Source organism: Poecilia latipinna, unplaced genomic scaffold (genome assembly GCF_001443285.1).
Source record: "Poecilia latipinna isolate Pla-1442-1.1 unplaced genomic scaffold, P_latipinna-1.0 Scaffold102, whole genome shotgun sequence".
Lineage (NCBI taxonomy): Eukaryota > Metazoa > Chordata > Actinopteri > Cyprinodontiformes > Poeciliidae > Poecilia > Poecilia latipinna.
In genome coordinates, this window is record NW_015112718.1 from 256,939 (window position 1) to 276,462 (window position 19,524).

Genomic DNA, 19,524 nt, shown 5'->3' on the forward strand with positions numbered 1-19,524 from the left:
TGAAGCCGGTGTTTAATTTTGACAGTATGAACCGAAAGCTTAGTTTCTGTTAGTATCTATAATTTGAATAATCAAAGTTAAATTTGCCCATCGCGGCCCTCTTTTTAAAGGATTTGATGTTGCATGTTTGGTAGAAGTTGCGCATATTAGAAAATACAATTATCTACACCGTTAAACATTTTCTGGAGGTTCCATTCTTCACAGAAGACGGCTCCTAATTGTGCATTGCTCTCCATCTTACCTTTCCACGCTGCTTCTTGCTCAGACTGTTTTGTTCCAGGAAGGTTTGCCCTAAATTTAACTTCAAGGAAACAGGTGGTATGCACAGTCTGAGACAATCCCCGCGCAAACAAATAAAAAAGAACCCCCCCCCCCCCTATCTCCTGCTTGTGTTCATTTTAAATGAAAAATGTCTGGAACCAGCCTAGCTTGAGTGAACCAGTGCCTCAGGATTCCTCAGGATCAGGGGTTGTACCTCAAGAGGGAAAGGATCCTGTCAGTTTTCCTTCCAGTCTTAGCCCTCAATTACTGAATGAAAGGCGAGAGGAAGGCCAAATCCCATCCCGCGCCTGGTTCTCATCTCACCCTGCGAGACCCGACAGGCTATATCTGCCTGCTTGTTCGCTCGCTCTAACTCAAACGCACACAGAGCAGAGCTCCTGGGAACATTGCAAGCGAGCTGCTGGGTCTGTTCCAGAGAAACTTCAAAAGTTCATTGCTCTTTCTCTCTTTCTCAGCAGGAGTGCAGACGGATTGAGTTCCTGCGATCTCCTTACCCCCTCCCCCCCGGCCCCCCCCCCCCTCCCAACGCACCCTCTCACATTTCGCTTTGGCCTAAATTGGTCCCTAAATGGATGAGTCCAGACGGGACAAGGCAGTGGCATCTGTTTGATCTCCCTCTCTATCACATAAATAAATTAGTATTGCAATAAAACTGTTTAACGAAACAATTAAGAGATAAAGCATGAATATTTCGGTGTTCACTGTGGTGTTATAACTCCAAGCTTTTCAAATATATATATATATATTTTTTTTTAGACAAAACCAAAAAGACTGAATCTATCACAATTTCACCAAAAACTTAAAATGTTGAGTTGACCGAGAGGACGTAATGTTGCGTTACAATATCTGGCAAGCCGAGCTGTGACAATAAATCACGAAGGCTATAGAAACCATGTTTACGTTGGCATATTTATCTTTACAAAACTGTTGTGACATTGTGGAAGTGAACACCGCTCACGTCATTAATGAAGTGACGCAGCGTGCAAACTAGTAAAAGAAAAACTCAACTTGTGATGATAAAAGCCAAAATATGAGAGATCGGTTTTAAACATGCAGCTGCAGCAAACCCTGCTGTCGTGAGAAATTGTCCTTCCCTGTTTTGTGAGACGGAGGCAGCCTTGTTGGGAGGGCTAAGCTCATATTGGGATTCGCAGAGACTCCTCTCAAACACCATCCTCTGCAGCCTGAGCAGATGTCTGAGCATTAGAAGTTTATTTTATTGGATTCAACACATTTAAGTTCTTAAAGCTGTCTTACAGGGGAAGAAAATAAATCCGGCCCACACAGAACGACGACAAGTGCTTCAGCCAAGTCTGTTCAGTGCCTTCGTATTTACAGCTTTGTTTCGAGGAAGAATTACACTCACTTGTGAAATGAAGAAATATGAGCCGTGGCTGTCAACTCTTTCTTTCAGGGATGCACTGTGCAGAGTGTTAAAATAAACAGTCATACAATTAAAGAAGTACTAGACTACTGAGTGTGGTTTTATATATAAAAAAAAAAATCACATGAAAAAACTGTGCTTTGAGAATCAGTAACATCATTAAATACTTTTAAGCCCCATTTTTAAGGCCTCTGCTCAAAAGCTGCACACAGGACATTAGTAAACGCTATTTTTTGTTTAATATCAATCAGAAAAGAGATCTTATGAATTGAAAGCAAATTAGAAATTAAACCACTAATTATCCGCTGTCTTACTGATACTTCCGACGCCTTGAAGGAAGTAAGACTAATAATCGTTTCCTCCTAGGATGAAGATGAATAATGAAATTAGTTTCTTTCTACATATCTGCTTGAATACTTTTGATATTATAGTCAAGAAAACCCCTGATGTGTTAGAATATGTGAATATCAGTAATTGTGAGTCAACAACAAAATCTGATTTTCCTAAAAGCATGTCCAGGATGATGAAGTGGAACTTTCAGAAATTTAGGTGAGGGTTCAGAAAAAGCTAGTTTGGTACAACCTGTGCCATTAAAACGTTCCCATGTAAAAAGCTCTGATTTTAATTCATAAATCACTGGTGTTCAAAATAGCAAGTAAAGGGTGGAGTTTGGTTAGCCAAAAACAAAAAACAAAACAAAACAAAAAAAAAAACAGAATCTTAGGTGTGAGGCACAAACACAGCTGGACTTCCTCATCTGGAAGAGAACTTGCTACTTTCACCATCAATGTAAGCGTTGCTTTGTCGAGAGCAGGCGTTGATTGGAAAGTTTACTGTTCACAACTTATGGCTTCGTGCGAGGCGTGCAGCTAACTGAGGTGATGAATTGAGGAAGTATCAAATGAAAGAGTTGGGCTGGCTGAGAAACAGATGACTTGAGAATAGATTTTGAAACGTGTTCCAGAATAAAAAAACGTTTCTCTTCAAAATGGAAAGGACTCCTTGAAAAATGACTGAGATACTGCAGCTGTCAAGCGTGTATTATAGCTGAAGTGAAAGTTTGTGCGGTGCAAAAAAAAAAAAAAAAAAAACTGACACTACATTGAATCATTTCAAAATTTCCCACCTCTGCAGTGTCTTATTGCAGGGAGGGAAACAGTGACCTTGATACATTAGTCTTGTTTGGTGAAAATTGCAGAGGGTTTCCAAATCAGTCAGATTGTGAAGACATGTCTCGTCCACATCCCTCCTCAGAAAACCCAACACCCTTTATGTAAGATAAATGAAATGACACAAAGTTCTGGACTCTGAGTTTTCAAAACTTCACTTCTCGTCTCATGACGCCAGTTTTTGTTGATGTATGACTGCTCTGACAGCAATGCTAAAAAAAAAATAAATAAAAAAAATCAAATCTTTCTTCATTCGCATCAAATGGAACTTAATTATTATTTAATTCCATTTAATTGCCACTTTTTATTCAATCGACTTTGCTGGGATGAGCTGTACCGACTGCGTGTCCTCCGCAGAGTCGGTAATGCGACATTAGAGACAGAAACTGCTCTGTTTTATGTGACCCACCATGTAATGCAACTGTAGGTAATGTGTGATTTCAGTCACAGCAGCACTGCAGAGAGAATAGGTTTGGCAGCACTTATCAGGATTTAGTCAGACACACAGATTTGGATGTAGCTCAGCCTCTTTTCCCAGGCCCACCTCAACCCGCCCTGGTCCGCAGAGCCAGCTCCATTATTGCCCCTTTAATGAGGTGATATCCAGACACATGGGAGCAGATGTTGCAAAGAAAATTCGCTGAGGCACGACCGTGATCGATGCACACCTCGCTCCGCATCCATGGCGTAATTTGGCGGATGGCATCAGGATAACAACCTGCATTATGGGGAGACAGCTGTCACCATGGCGCCCAGGCAGCCATAGCATTGGCTCCTGCTGTATTTCAGGCCGAGGCGGGGGGCGGGGGGTGCCAATTAGGCTGATTTACAGCTTTGCTCGTGTCGTCACCACCTCGAAATCTGCGCCTCAGTTCAGTTAAGTTTAAAATAAAAAAAGAAACCTTAGGTATAATGAGAAAAAGAAGCTTGAAAAAAAGCTCTGGGAGAAAGCTTAAATGAGGTGGCCCTTTAATAAATAATTTTAGGGTTAGGGTTAGGGTTTTAATAGTTTGTTACGCTAAAATCAAAAACATAAATTTGTTTTAATTGGATTTTATGTCATAGACCAACACATAATAGTGTTTAGTTGGGGAGTGGGAGGATAAGTATATTTAATTTGTATTCTATTAAGCCTGAAAAGCTGTGTGCATTTATATTCAGCACCTTTTGCACTCATACTTTGGTACAAAATGAACTATTAACTGTGCATTGCTTTATATATTTTGCAGGCACATTTTACGCCACAATCAAGTAACTATGTTACCTTCAATCCTTATAAAAAATTCTGTATGTACCAAACATAAGTTAAAAGAAATGCAATTTTGCAATTCGATGCCTTGAAATTGGGCCTCTGTCTCTTTAGGAAGATCCTACTCTTTCTGACACTCCATCTTCAGCACATCAGCACAACAATGTTCCTCCGTTATGCTGTTAACCAATGTTCTGAGGAGCATTGAACCGAGAAGCAGTTTGTATGATAAGCCCAGCAGATGCTCAGTTCAGTCTGGTGTTTGCTAATTGCTGCTGCCACTAGTCTGGAGGATCTGCGTGAGGAAGGCCAGGGAGAACGTTATTTAGTTTTAGTCACTCTTGAGGCATCTATGGTAAGTTTTAAAATTTTACAGTAAATTTATAACCGACTGAATTGATAGCTTTAAAGAAAATAATTTTGTTTATACCTAAGTGAAGATAGTGTAAAATTACGTTTGCTTTTGTCAATAGAACGACTTTATGTTATGTTCTATTGACCATTTTCTAGCTCTTCCTGCACTTCTACGCAAGTAAACTGATTTAGATTTCATCTCCCAACTTGCAAAAATGACACTCGCAAACACTCTTCAACCAATTATTGGGGTTCCAATAAAAATGAATAAATAAATATGTGTAGAAACTCTAGTCCCTAAGTTGCAAAAGATGTGCAGACATACCCCAGAACACTTGAAGCTGTAATTGCAAATGATAGGCTCAGGGGATATTTTTGTAAATAATTTTTAAAATCCTGTATCCAATCCCTTCTGTTTCACAATTAGGTCATATTTCTGTTCTTAGGGTTAAAATCCTAAGACTCTTATTTTCTGAGATACATGCCTTTAGATATAACGTAATGTCAAAATTGGACAGAGTGTCTGTGAGAAATCTCATCTTAGTTTTATGTTTTACATGGTGTTGCACAAATTTCAAGTCCATACATTTACCATTTAAATACTATGTTTTCCTTTTGGATCCAATGCACTTTACATTAATGTTAGCATAGTCATTTCACCATGAGACGCTTTCTATGAAGTTTGACTCGAGAGGTATGAATAAGTAGTGAGAACAGAGTTGAATTATTTTACGCTTATAAATCTGACATGCTGCAGTTCATGAAATGCTAAAGAAGAGCGAGTCTGAGGAGGCGGTAAGACCATGTAAAATTGAGGAAGAGGATTTTTGATCAGCCGTTGCTAGAGTAGAAAGCGAGTTTTAAATCTGATGGGATGCAAATTTTCCCTATTTGCTCTTCTGTAAGCTGCAAGAGAGTGAGAGAAAAGGCACCTGCCACTTTGAGAAACAGCTGTAACTCAGATACTAACGCTGATTGAAAGCCGACTGCTACAAAAATAATGTGCAATTCTCTATTAAATATATGATGCTTAAATAGGGTATTTGCTGAGGCAAATTCTTTCATTCTTGCTTCTTACCTAAAACCAGCTCTCTTTTTATAATTTAAAATGGGAGCTTGCATATGCTGCTTCCTCTTTAAAGTTGCAGAGCTATAAAAAGGCACAACCTTTCATTTGACGTTCTCAGATCATCAAATTTCACTTGAATTAGAATTTGTACCAACTAAATGAATGTCAGTACAAAATGCATTTTTGTACTGGCATGGATATTCGTTTGATGATCTGAAAATTTTCAGTGAAACTAGAATGTCTTAGGCTAGAGACATTCTTAAATTTGAAATTAGGGCAGGTTTTTCCGCTGTGCTCCATGGTTTATTTACACTCCTGAGTCTTGTAATCCTCACTTACTGGAGGGCCTCTTCTGATTTCACTAATTCCCTTTTCATCTCTTTATGCATTTGTATGTCAATATTGAATATAACAAACTTCTACCTTGCGCCACTCCGACTCAAGAGCTGCTTCAAATCTGGATGTTGCGTTGCTGCAGGGGAAAATTGCACAATTTGATAAAAACTAAATTTATCCCACAATGATCACGTAATTGATGACCAAAGTTGTTTGTAAAGAACTACTTTTTACTGGTGCAATAAATATATATCTACAAAGCTTTTTTTACGCTTATTGACAAGACTTGACAGTGGGGATTCATGTATAAACAATTAGTCCCAATTAAACATAAAATGTAGTGTTTATATATATATATATATATATATATATATATATATATATATATATATATATATATATATATAAGTTTAGTTTTTTTTTACACGAGTAAATAAAACTAGTTTTAAACACCTCTGTTTTCAACTTGTCTGTTTTTTTTACTCGTCAATGATCCTCACCAGAGGGTGGCGGTAAAGAGTTACGACTCTCACTGCCAGGAAGAAGAAGACTCTACTTCTGTGACGTGAGTTATTCATAAACAACATAGCTAGTGGGCTTTTCTGTTACAGTATCTGGATTGTTTGTTTGCTTTAAATATGCTGAAAAAGAAACCAAGTGGTTCGGAAAAGAAAAGGAAACACTCGCACTCCGAAGAACGACAGAACAGCAACAAACGCCGCAGCTCTGAGTCACAATTAGAGGTAAAATGTTCCGGTTAGCTCCTTTAACTAACTGGTGTTCAGTCCAAGCTGCAGTCTTCCAGTGCGTCAGTGAATGACTTACAGTTACATTACGAGATGGTACCTGAGACCGGATGATATGGAAAGAAGTATGTTAATTTCGCTGTGCATATGGAATGGAGCAGACCTCTTCTCTGTTTTTAGAGACGATTTTCTCCACGTTCTTGCTGAAGTTTACTTAAATGTGTAGCAGTTTTCCATTTTCGTGTACCGTCTTGCAAAAAAAAAAAAAAAGCGTCAGACATCTAGAAAGTGACATTTTGTCCACTATGTTTTGAAACAACAAAAGAAGTTAAATTTGATTGAGTGTTGAGCATCTCTGAAGATACTCTTTCTATTCTTACCACAACTTATTTCTGGACTTGTATGTTAAATGATGTTTTCCTTGATGGATGGTGAACCTTCACCCCAATCTTTTGTAGCCTCTAAAAGCAGCTTTCTTTCAGGATTGATGCAGATTTAGCATCCTTCACCTTCCAGTAAACTCTGACCAGCTTCCCTCTCCAGTCTGAATAAAAGCAATGCCACCCCATGAAGCTGCCATCACCACACGTATGGGGATGGTGCTTTTAGGCTGTTTTGCAGAATTCGTTTTCTGCCAAGCTTTTGCTTGTGAAAGTTACATTTGCTTCTCATCTGACCAGAGCACCTTCTTTCACACGTTTGCTGTGGCAAACTCTAAACAGGACGTCTTCTTGCCACTCCACGAAGACAGGTCCCAATGAATTTTGCAGGCCGATAAATTGTCCCATAAATTATTGTGATAAATAGTAATAATAGCATTTTGAGACCATTTTCAATTGATATATTTATAAAAGCATACAAATATAAGTTCACATCTAATTTCTTGACTCATTTAGCAAATAAATAAATCATTATTTTAGCTTACCTAAAATAAGAGAGGTTTGGTCTAATTTAACTTGAGTGCATTTTTATTCGCCGTTTGCAAGCTTCTCGTTTCAACTGCATCTTTTGCTGTTGCTGTTATACATTTTTATTTACATATGTTTATAATCTATTAAGGGTCAAATAGTAGCGTATGCTCTTTTTTTTGTTCCTCATTTTGCGTGTTTGCCAGCATGTGGCTTGCTGGTGTTTTCGCAATCACTGCGTCCTCACACTTCCACCTTCAGCCTGTGAATCCTTCGGCTCCTCGCCGCTCTCACACGTTCACCGTCCCTTCTTCCTTTGTCGGCTTTCTGTACAGAATGCTACTTTATCTCTATATTTCAGCCACCCAGTGGCCTAGTGGTTTGGTAAAATCAAAACGTATGACTGCCATGATTGTAAGTTGCTTCAGTCTAGAAACGTGTGTTGACTTTTTTGTTTGTTTGTTTGATTTCAGCTAGTATTTTCTGAAGCTACTTTCCATCTGTTATACACAGGTTGCCTATTCAAATGATAACAGAATCATTTAAAATTATTTTTGAAAAATATGTATCCGATGAATCCGATTTCTTTGGGGAAAAAGCTGTTTGGCTGAAGGGTCGCCTTGTCCTCGTTGCAGGACTCCAAAGATGAGCTCGCCGACCCCGAGCTTGACCGGGTCGGCAGCGACATCGAGGAAGGCGGCCTCGACCTCAGCGTGCCCTTCCAGCCAATCAAAGCTTACGTCAGCAACAAGCGGGAGATGCTGCAGCAGTGCTTCCACGTGCTGGGGGAGAAGAAGGTCCGGAAGATGCTGCCCGATGAGCTCAAGGTAGCTTTTCGTGTACGGAAGACTCTCAAAACTCCGAATCCTGTGTTCAGACACTTTTGTTTTCAACAGGACTGCAGTTTAGAAGAAATCAAAACGCTCTGTTGGGAGCAGCTGGAACCGATCTCGGAGAAAAATCTCACTCAAATTTTAGCGGGTAAGATTTAAAGCCGTTTTGACAGATATTGGTAGAAATTCACTTTGCGATGGAAAACAAAATCTGTAGCGTTCCTCCAGGAGAAGAGATAACAGCCGGCAATGGTGATGGAGGGACTTTGGAGAGCCAGTGAGCAATCATTTATTTGATTTAGAGCGAAATTTCAAAATGAAAGTACTTTTTACAAGTTGCTTGTATATCTATCCTATTTTATTTTTTTTTCCAGACAGGATAACAATGTTGACTCCACTTCCTGCTTGAAAGAAAGCGCTAAAACCGATGACGCAAAACAAGGTAACTATTTTAAATCGCCAGAGAAAGGTGCCTCTCAAATATTCAGTTCTAAAAACTGTAATTAAAAATTCCTTCGAGCAGAGGGAGGTGGCTCTGGCGAGGAGAGCGACGTCCTGAGCATAAACGCAGACGCTTACGACAGCGACATCGAGGGGCCGAAGGAGGAGCAGGCCGTTAAAGCCGACGAGGTGGTCGCGAAACTGGAAAACGCCGGCGACGGTGGCGAGCGATCTGACGAGGCCTCCGCAAACCCCAAGCCGGCTGCTCCAGAGACAAAGGACATTCAGACTGACATAGACAAAAGCGTCAGCGAAATCCTAGCTCTCTCTTCAACTTCGAGTAAAGAGGAAGCTGCGGAAGAGAGCAGCGGGACGTCGCAGCCCGCGGGCGTCGAAGCGGCCGCTCAGGGCGGAGCTTCGGTTTGTTCGCCGTCGATTCAGCAGCTGGAGCTGCTGGAGCTGGAGATGAGGGCGAGGGCCATAAAGGCTCTGATGAAAGCTGGAGACAAGAAAAAACTTTGTATGACAAACATTTAGCCTGTTTTGCTGAAAGTTGTATTTAATTCTTCCTATGTAGAGCTTTTCACATTTGACTTGAACTGAACTCGTATGATCTGAGCTATCTTAAGACCTTACGGAATGTCTTCATCAAAATATTGTTTTTTTATGCATATAATAGTTATAAATGCGTTATGGGATCAGGGTTCCTACGCGCCTTGGAAAAGTCTGGAATTCATTCGCAGGTTTTCTGAGTCTGGATTTCTGAGGAAAAAGAAAACGGAGCATGGGAAAATACTGTTGGCAGATTTTGTTTCCCCATGTCATTCTTTAGTAATTTTCTTTATTCGTTCCTTCTTTCTTTACTGCCTCTACTTCCTTTTATTTTTGTTTTCCTTTTTATCTCATTTCCCTTTCCATCTCCATTTCTTCTTTCCTTTTGTGTTTTTTTCATTTCTGCCTTTCTTTATTTTTCCTCCCTTCTTCTCTGCCATCAACCCTGTTTATTTTCTTTTCTTCCATTTATCTTGTTGCTTCCAAGACCTTCCTTTCTTTTACCTTTTCCATCCTTGTTTGCTCCCTTTCTTTCTTCCTTCATGCATTCCTGCTTTCGCTCGTCATTTTCTTCTTTTTTGTCTTTCTTCCTCACTGCCTCACTTTCTTGTTCCCTACTCGAAAAACAAAAAAAGTAGACTTGACTTCTTCCATTAATCCCTAACGTCTTTCTCTCTGTTCTTCCTTTTTTCCATTCTTTCCTTCCCTCATAAATCATTGTATCTTACTATTTTCCTTCTTTCTTTATTTCGTCTCCTTTTTCTACCCTGTTTTCCTTCTTACATTTGTCAATTCAAAGTTAATTTTTTTTATTTATGCTTGAAAAGAAGTGTAAAAAATTAGAATTTGACAAATTTCAGCCTGGGAAAGTGTTGGTTTTAAAGATGACAAGTGGTCATTTCCCTTTACGGTCACTAGATGGCAGTAGCACTCTGTCCCCGAACAGTGCAGGGACTTGACCGCAGTAATGTGTGCAGGACTCCCACTGTATAGATTTTAGTGGCTCGTGTTACAGTGATACTGCGGCTCCCGTTTTAGCCAGCATTAGAACTGAACATCACTGGGAGCAGCTATTTGAAACGAAGCCGTGTCCGGTCTGTTGGAGTATTTAGACCCAGGTCAACGTTTTCACACTAAAACCACAGAGTATATTACAAACTCTGCCTCTTTAAGTCTAATTCTGATTTCTAAAGTTGTTTGAATTCACGCCATCCTTTCATTCAAAAGGTTTTCTGTCAGTTTGACAAAGAGTCGCTTTTTCTGAATACCAATCGTTCAGTGTTTGCGCGAGGCTACACTTTCCGAGTGAAATATCTCTGCACCCTGCCGCCGCCCCTACAGCACTCAATGAAATGTGCAGTAAGAACCCAGTTGCCTCTTCAAGCTATTTGCATTTAAAAGGTTTATTTCATGGTAGAGGTGAGGGTGGGAGGGTTAAATGTGTCATTTTCTGTGTATTTATCCAAAGGTGTCTTAGCGTTCCCCAAGGATAGAAAAGAGAGAGAAAGAAAAAAAGTCTACTTTGGTAAAGACGTTGAGATGCTTGTTACATCTGCGTCTGGTGTCCTTATACCACCATTAGAAGGCCAATTACGATCTGGTTGGTATGAATAAAACATCACCTCAGAACAAGCTTATAGGCTGAAAAATAGTTGATGATACTTTCTGAATTCAGACGAACCCTATGATCCATGTTAACATATCGAGCCGCAGCTTTTTCAAAGTGAAAAGAAGGTCACACTTAAAGAATAAGAACAGTTCATCTGTTTTGACGACACCTTTCATTCAAATTGGCATTCGGACCAAGGTCCTCTGACGGTGAGGATTTTTTTCAATTACCCTGTCGTTAAGGTCAGTATTCTCCACGTATTCAAATGTTTAATGTCACAAATCTGAAATATGAAACGGACTCGAGGCTCTGCTAGGTTTGTTTAGCTAATGTGTATTTGAGATGATCAACATTAAAGCTGAACAATTGGCATAGGGGTCTTTGTCAAGCGAAACAAAGATGGGAGTTAATGCACAAGACACATTGTTCCTGTTGAATGTTTTTCAGTTTATGCAGCCTGGCGGGTTTTGAAAAGCACATGTTCAGAAGTCACAGACAGGAGTATCTGCCGTCTCGACACATAACAGGAAAATTCAGAGATCCTGTACATTTTTTTTTTTTTTAGTGATTATATACAAATGTTTGACATAATTTAAATATTTTGAGGATAGGACAAGCTGAAACAAATGCTGCTATCTTATAATCTCGAGGTTTGTTGCATTTTTAAAGGCCAGGTTGTGTCAGAGCTTCGGCGCAGCTGCTTATATCACGTATTTTTTACCTTGTCTTACATTTACAGTCAGCTGAAACAGTTGGGTCCATGCCGTGAGCAATACAATAATACATCTGTCTAAAAACCACCTCTAGTGTTTGCGAATCAGAAAATATATTAATTTTAACGCCTCTACTGTTTCCGCATAAACCAGGATAAATGTTTGTGTTGTGCTCTTGTGGAAGAAAAAAAAAAATCAGCAAGTGACTTAACTTTTCTTCCTGCGCATTCACTGTTTTCTTCTGCAGTGGGAAATTAAATTGAACTAAAAGCAGAGTCTGACAGGCAATAAATAACTTAGCACCTCTGTATGACTAAATGAATTGATTTCCACAAGTGATGACTCATCGGACGCATTTCATTTTCCTCAAGCTGCCAACAAAACGGATTTCTTGCCAAGTTGGAAGTCGTGTTTTATGTTGAATTTACTTTGTTTTGATTAAATGTTTCATTCAGTGACAATTCCTTTGGCTGTTTTAATTCTTTTTAGGCCTCGTTCTCCGGAATCTCATGAATAGATAGATGTAGGTGTGTTGCAAGAGATGTAAGAATCCTGATCTTCCCATTTGTAGTTCTCACACGTTTGATCCAATGCGTCTCTTCTCCATTCCTAACATTATGTTAACAGTAGAGGAAAGAGCCTGGCAGAACTCTCCTTGAAAAAAAAAAAAAAAAAATGAAGTGGATTACAAGTTTGGTACAATTTGGCAGAGAAGCGTTCCTTTCTTTTCGTCACACTCTAAAATTCCCCTGAAATAGATTTGAGCATTTGATATTCCACTCCAGTGTAGCATCGGCGTTTGGAGCAAATTCCTCCTCTTCAGTGACTCCCCTTGCATCTGACTTTCAGATTCCAGGCATGCTCTCTCTACATGGGTCACAGCTCCACCACCAAAACGGTTCCTCACAATTTCGGAGTGCATTCAAATGGTGCATAAATACCTCTGAATTTCTGCCAGTTAGAGCAGTGAGGATGGACGACCTTCCACAGTCAAACCAATACAATCAAATGAAACAATATATTTAAACCAAATGCAGCAAGCTTCTGATATCAAATGACTGCACCAACAGATCTTTTCTCTACAATTTTGTAGTTATTACTGGTAGTATGAATAAATGTCTCAAGTTTTAGAAACGCATCTAAAGCACTGCAGAAGTGTGTACTTCCAACAGTTTTTTTTTTTTTTCCTTTTTAAAAAATTGGATTACCGGTAAGTAAATCACGATTTGTTTTATACAAGCATTGATTAATATTTATTTTTCCCAATATATGGCAGTTGTGAGGACTTTGCTGTGAGACTGATATGCGGAATCTGTTAGCATTTTACAATAGCATTAGCTTGTTAGCTGTGAAGAAGGTCGTTCAGCAACGTGATGTGGAGTGCCACTGCTCTGTTTTGTGTTACAGGTGAGCTTAAATACGCACACACACACAGTATACACTTAATACTTTTGATGGTCTTTTGTGGCTCAATGTTTTAATTTGTCAAATAATAAGAAAGTACCCGTTTTGCTGTTTGGCAGCCTATTTTGGTTAAGCTAACTCGCTCCCGCTAATGAGAGGTCAGTTATGGTTTTCATGGACTCAAAACACTAAAGGTCGGATTGACTTCTACTTAGAACTGTTGTGTCCTGGATGACTGAGAGTCCACACCAGCTTTTGCAAGGTCTACATCTAGAACATGGGTTTCCAACGCTGGTACTCGAGAGCTATTGCAACTTTTTGATGCGTCCTACTCCAACCCATGGCATGAAATCGCCAGTTCCTGCAGACCTACTTGATGAAGGACTTCAGTCATTTCAGTCGACAATACAGCAAAATAGTTGGCCTCAATTTCCTTAATTTTGAGGGACTTTTTTAAGCCAATCTTATCTATCGCCTCAAAGTTTTGAAAATCAGCCACTGTCCCCTTTTTGCTGTGCTGTAAAAGAGAGCTAGCTGACTTCCTACCCAATCCACCAAGTCATGTCTGTTGGCGCACAGTTAACAGTAGTCACCCCTCTGTTGCAAACTTAGCAGCTTTGGCTGCTAAGTTGTTATATTTTAACAACGTTTTTGGAATTGGCAGGTCAGTCTCTTTAAAAATAGGCCACAACACTTCAAATGGTGGACCCCTTCTTGGACTCTAGTTAGCCATTGTCCACTCATAATATAACCAATTTATGCATGTTAATGTGGCACAGTGGTTATCAGTATACAGTTCGACTTATTTGACAACTCTGGTAGTATGAGGGTTAGTCTCTGACATTAAACTCAGTGATGTCATGTTTCAGTGAAGAAGTAAAGAAACCTCCATTTCTGCTGGCGCTGGAGGACTATGAACTGTCAAATCCCAGCTGGGTGCCATCTTTATGTTATCTAGTGTTTTATTTGGATGATTTATTTCCTGTAGCAGCACAAAGAGGACTTTGCCAAGTAAATTACTTTTGTCCGTACTGTGATAAAACTGTCAAATTGCTTCCCGCTACCAGTTGGCAAGCGATTGTATTAGGTAAGTAATTGTCAAAGGGAATGTCAGGAGAGGACTGTATTGCTTTATGAGTTTCTGTCCATCAGGACATGCATCAAGTTACTTACCTTAGGATGACTGTCCTGATGTGTGTCTTAACTATAACGCAGTGTATTGCTCTCCTGGGGAAATCTGTAATTTAGACAGGAAGTGTCAAAATCGACTCGATTTCAGGCCTCTGTATTCTAGATCAAATTTTTGTGAAAAAACTGAATCCTTCCTTTAGGGTTTTGTGTTCATTGACTTTGGCATCAGTTGCATCTTTTCTGTTTTTCAAACAAGAGGGCTCTCTCTTGAATACTGGAGCTATTTATGTTATTTTGTATGGGTATCTTTTTATGACTACCCACAGCTCCTGATCATGAGTATAGGCCCGACATCTGTCAGCTTCCTGTAGCAAACCAGACTTGAAAACTTCATTCTTCCCTTACATTTTGAGCATAGGGTAGTGTGGTATTCTGGATGCTTGTATGGTGTAAATTAGAGGGTGAAATGTCAGCATACTAAACTTAAGTAATGGGGGGGGAGGGTTCCCATGAGTACATGGAATTTAAATTTAGTTTTCACTATCGCTTTCTAGTGTGTTAGGTGTCTCTATCAATTTTGAACAAGAGAAATAGCATTATTCACTTTTACAGCATTCACAAAAACAGCACCAGCGCAATGTCTGACTCGAGGCGGCTGGCCATTTCACACCTTGGTCGTTTCATTCCCAAGTTTTTGGGTGAGAAAAGGAGTTGCTTCACACTGACCAGCTGTCAGTTGTACCTGATAAGCACCTATCAATTTTTTTTGGTAGCTGCATTGACAACTGATGACTTAAAATTTCTATAGTGTGGCCCATAAGCTTGTGTAAGGAAATATATATTTACATGTGTGACCAGTCTATCCACTGAATTTTCTGTTAGTATGACACAGCACTCGTCTTCTTAAGCAATGACTTGGGTTTGGTAGCTGCTTGCTAACATTGCTCCACTGAAAATTAATAAGTGTAGTGCAGTGTTTACTTAGCAGTTTTTATTGGTCTTGCGTAATATTTAATCTATTGGGGAAAAATAAAATTTTGTTTTCTTTTTTTAATTAGCTGTAGACCAGATTTAACAGCAAAGTACTCCTGAAAGATATCTCTCTGTTTGTAGCAACTCTACATAATATATGAGTCTCGGTTTTTATTGAATTATTAAAAAAAAATCTTACAAGTACTCAGACTAATTTAGATGTATATATCTATTGCAAATAAGAGCACAACTGTGAGGATGAGCGAATATGACACTGTCAAAACACATTTGTTTGTGTGTGTGTGTGTGCGCGCATCTGTTTGAGAGAAGGCTTGGAAAGCAAACTATTTGTTTTTCAGAGGCTAAATAGTTCAGCGCTCTTGATGATTTCTCAAGCCTTAATCAAGGTAAGTTTGAAGTGATTTGAGCGGTAATCAACCTTTGCCAATCAGTTTAATCTGGTCCCACCCAAACTAATCAGCAGCAGGCGAATGAAGAACTCCTCGACGCCTCACAACTGAGCTTTCGCAGAGTTTTTCCCTCCAAAGATGAATCGACTACTATTTTGTGCAATTAAAGGTCACAAGGAAGTGATGAGTCACTTCAAAATCAACATCTGAAAACCGAAAGATCCGTCATTAGTCATCGCGTATTCACGGCAAAGGTCCACCAATTATAGAGCGCCAGAGTATCGATAGCCTCACCTCAACCTATTCCTCTGGGACTCATTAGTCACAGAGGTAATGATATGTCATAAAAGTGCAATCAGTGCTTTGGATATGAATGATGACTGTGCTTGAAGACCCGCTGACTTTATTGAAGCACACACCTGATTGGAGCAGGTTTGCTTCTGTTTTTTTTTTTTTGCAGGATGCCCACCCTCTCTCCGAGAGTTAACACTCAGCATTCACTGCTGGCATGTTTATTTATTACAGCTATCTGAGAAGTCATAACAACCATGTTGCAAGTTTCATCAAAGCTTTATCACCCTCAGACCAGACTCATTACATGGGTGCAGAGACGGCATAATAAAAATGTGACTTAATCGGAGCTGAGCAGGCCTCTGGAAAATTGGCTCCCCTCCCCGACCCCACAGCCGAACGCGGGGCAGCCTTTGCCGCACTCTACCTCCATGGAGGTTTTTTGTTCAGGTGATAAGAGGGCACATACGCTGAGGCGATGAACTAAAATCTTTAATTTTTGCTTGGTGAAACGAGTCAGTCGTTCATTTCCGTCATGTGGTGTGTTTTCACCCGAGCACTGTAATCGTTTTTAGAATGTCTTGGTTCTTTAAAAATCTTTCTTCTAAAAAGCTAGAAGTTCCTACTTTTTTTTTTTTTTTTTTTTTTAAAGATGCAATTTAGTTAAAAAAAAGAAAGAAAAAAAATCACCAAAGTGTCCCACATATCCTTGCAATGAAAATCCCCTTTTTGAAGTTTGGAGCAAAAGACATTTGCAGCGATTTTATTTTTGTAGCTTTTTTTTTTTTTTTTTTTTTTTTTTTTTTTTATGACAGACCTAAAGTCGTCCCCGAAAGCTTTTCCAAAGTGATGTGTAAGTGTCTGTTTCTGTAATGGGGTATGCCATGGAAATGTTTCCATGGGAACATGGCAAAAGGCATTAGAAGAGCTCAGTGCTGCTCTCTGGGGAGTATCCACACAGCTTCTGCTTACTGGGAAATGATGATAATAGTGCAGAATGTTGGATAAAACTCAACTGGGGAAACTAATCCCTACATTTTGCAAAGAAAGAAGACGGAGTACATCTTCTGCTGCTGCTGCTTTAGCTTAGTAGCTTCGGCGCTGCACTATGCATAATCGTGTTTACATGTAAATACTTGGAGAGATGAAGTAAGTCTTTCAGATTAATTGGGTTCAAGGCACAAGAGCGCTGCCCAGATCTCTGAATTATAAATATTATTCTTGTTAAACTTGTAGTGCTGTAAATATATGCCTTTAAAGCTGTACATCTTAAACACATTTAAATGCTGTAATTATGGCGGGAGTTGGGCTTATGGACGCTTTTAGGGCTAAATCCTATTTTCTAGAGCTCCCCCTTAAATCATTCTAACAAAAAGTAGTGGCTGAACCAATCTTCTGAGAGAGGATATACTTCAAAAAAGCTGTCCTCTTTTACAAAAATGATACATCAGGTAAAAGGCTTTTTGTTTGTTTCTGATCAGTAAGCCCATTCAGATGCAGTTTATAAATTGCTAATTTATGTTTTAGGGAATAAAGCTATCCACACTTGCCTGGCCATTGTCAAGAAGCAGCCTTCAGACCTTTGTTAAATCAGTTAATTGTGGGGGAAAAAAAACAACATATTTTTTGGAGTTGGACGTTAGTAATCACACCACGGGTTCATTACGTCCACACCTGTAGAATCAGGAATTAAAAAAAAAAACAAATCAGGGGGACGAAAAGATCTCAAAACTCGAAACATTTTGCTGCAACCTACAGAAACCCAAGACCAGTAGACATTGATATATGCTACTACCCCCACTGAATTATCGTACCTTGGGCACATTATTTTCATTCAACCAAGAAGACAGTTTCTGCAAGGAAATGAGACGGGCATCTCTCAAAAATAAGGAAGCAATGGAAAAGCAAGATTGGTTTTGAAAAAAAACATCCTCTTTTCAATTTGCATATTAATTTTAGAAAGGGGCATATTGAAAATGATTTATACCCATCTCAAGAACCAAAAGAAACACATTTATGGTAGCGTAGCAATCACATCCTCCTTGTAATAGCTGACCAGCTTGTGGCATCTTTCCACTGGTATTTTTACTATTTGTAATGGGGTCCAAGTCTTTGATCTTGAAAGGCCTTTGTGCTATTACCTTAATCTCTCTCCATATGTAGAGCATTTTGCAGTGGCCAAGCCAATTCTGAATTGTTGACTTAAAAATGTTCATACAGTTCAGCCTCTTTAGCATACCACTACATCTCACTAGGAATTGAGGAACCAGAGCTGGCTGAATAGTTGCAAAAAAAAAAAAACAACCATCCATCAAAATTGAAACCTCTATGAGTAACTCTGGTCCCAGAAAAACTCCAGTCTAGACTAAAAAGACCGTTTGACCCCCTGCCGACTCCTCTTACAGGGAGAACCCAACGTTCAAACGAGATCCCACTTTATGCCCTGCTGGAACTCTGTTGCTCTTTTCTCGGCGTTGATGTGTCCACACACATGTTGTTCGGCTTCAGATCATCACATTCCAGCAGCTTAGGAGACGCATCTTTGAATTGGATCACCACTGTGCATAAATTAGCTCCGCAGTGAGGAACAGAGCAGGAGAAGTAACTGAAAACCGAAACTCTTTGGAGTCGAAAATGTCACATTAATTTCAAACACATTACCCCCTGCCGGAAGACTTAATGAGGAAGCCCATTAGAATGTCGTACCTGCTTACTTGTGAATTCTGAAGAAAGTTGATTTGATATGTCTGAGCCAATTACACAAAGTCTTTGTGATAAGAAACTGCTCAGTGGACCTGAACCCCCAGTTCTGCTCACAGGAAGCGCTTGAGAATTTTGTACCAGGCTGTGCTTTGAATATTTTCGAAGCGGAAATTTGTCTTTGGTTTGACTCCACTTTTATTTTTCCACATGCCGGCCTCAAGGGTTTGCTTTTGACATCGCTCTGTTTGAAGAGAATATTTGGCTACTTTGCCAGTCTTCAAAAGTGGCTGGGAGGGCTACACTTGCACAAAGTTTTGTGTCTCGGCACACCTAAAAGAAGTGTTTCTCCTTCTGGAACAGTTCTTGTGTTTTGCAATTGAGATCATGACTGGATATGATTTTGGCAGAGAAATAAATAAATTAGTGTTTTTTTTTAGTCTATATGTAAACATAAATTCAACATGCATGTTAAAAGAATTTGAAAGACAAATAAGATTAGCATCTCAGCTGTACTTCCAGACAGTGCCACATGGAGCTTGACATTTTACAGTCTAATTATTTTGACTGCTTTATTTTTGCCTCTTTTACAGAATTTTTCAAGTGGTTCATAAGTTCAAGAACTACATATGTCACCAAGGCTAAGCATCTAATGTAAATTAAACACAGACACTTTTCTTGTCACAGAATATTTATTTACTAATTTTTGACAAGGACCGCATAAAAATTGATTACTTCTTTTCTGTGGGAAAGGAAACAGCCTTGCAATGAGTAAAGCGTTTAGCCACAAAGGCGATCTTTTTTTTTTTTTTCTAGATCTGTTCAACAAATGTTGTATTTCATCTCTCCTTTTATGTGTAAAGTGAGTCCATTTCACACTCGGTTTTGCACATTCGTTGAAGCCGTGATCTACAGCACAGAATGTTAAAGTTCAAAGTCAAACAATCCCATCATACTTAAGCATCTACAAA

The 19,524-nt window shown here is 39.3% G+C and overlaps 1 protein-coding gene across 3 annotated transcripts; it reads left to right on the forward strand.

Moving 5' to 3' along the window:
- Positions 1-6,414: 6,414 nt before the first annotated feature.
- caap1 (caspase activity and apoptosis inhibitor 1) lies at positions 6,415-11,102 on the forward strand. 3 transcript variants are annotated; one of them, XM_015027401.1, is made up of 6 exons: positions 6,415-6,586; positions 8,133-8,324; positions 8,391-8,478; positions 8,559-8,607; positions 8,705-8,772; positions 8,851-11,102. In XM_015027401.1, the coding sequence occupies exons 1-6, from the start codon at positions 6,482-6,484 to the stop codon at positions 9,306-9,308; spliced, it is 960 nt and encodes a 319-aa protein (XP_014882887.1). In that variant the 5' UTR covers positions 6,415-6,481; the 3' UTR covers positions 9,309-11,102. The 3 variants fall into 3 exon arrangements, with proteins under 3 accessions (XP_014882887.1, XP_014882893.1, XP_014882898.1); XM_015027407.1 differs by having other exon boundaries at positions 8,854-11,102; XM_015027412.1 differs by having other exon boundaries at positions 8,394-8,478.
- The last annotated feature ends 8,422 nt before the right edge of the window (positions 11,103-19,524 follow it).

Coding starts and splice junctions, on each gene's coding strand:
- caap1 (XM_015027401.1), top strand. CDS start 6,482: ATGCTGAAAAAGAAACCAAGTGGTTCGGAAAAGAAAAGGAAACACTCG. Junction 8,325..8,390: donor TGCTGCCCGATGAGCTCAAG/GTAGCTTTTCGT, acceptor TTTTGTTTTCAA/CAGGACTGCAGTTTAGAAGA. Junction 8,608..8,704: donor GGAGGGACTTTGGAGAGCCA/GTGAGCAATCAT, acceptor TTTTTTTTCCAG/ACAGGATAACAATGTTGACT.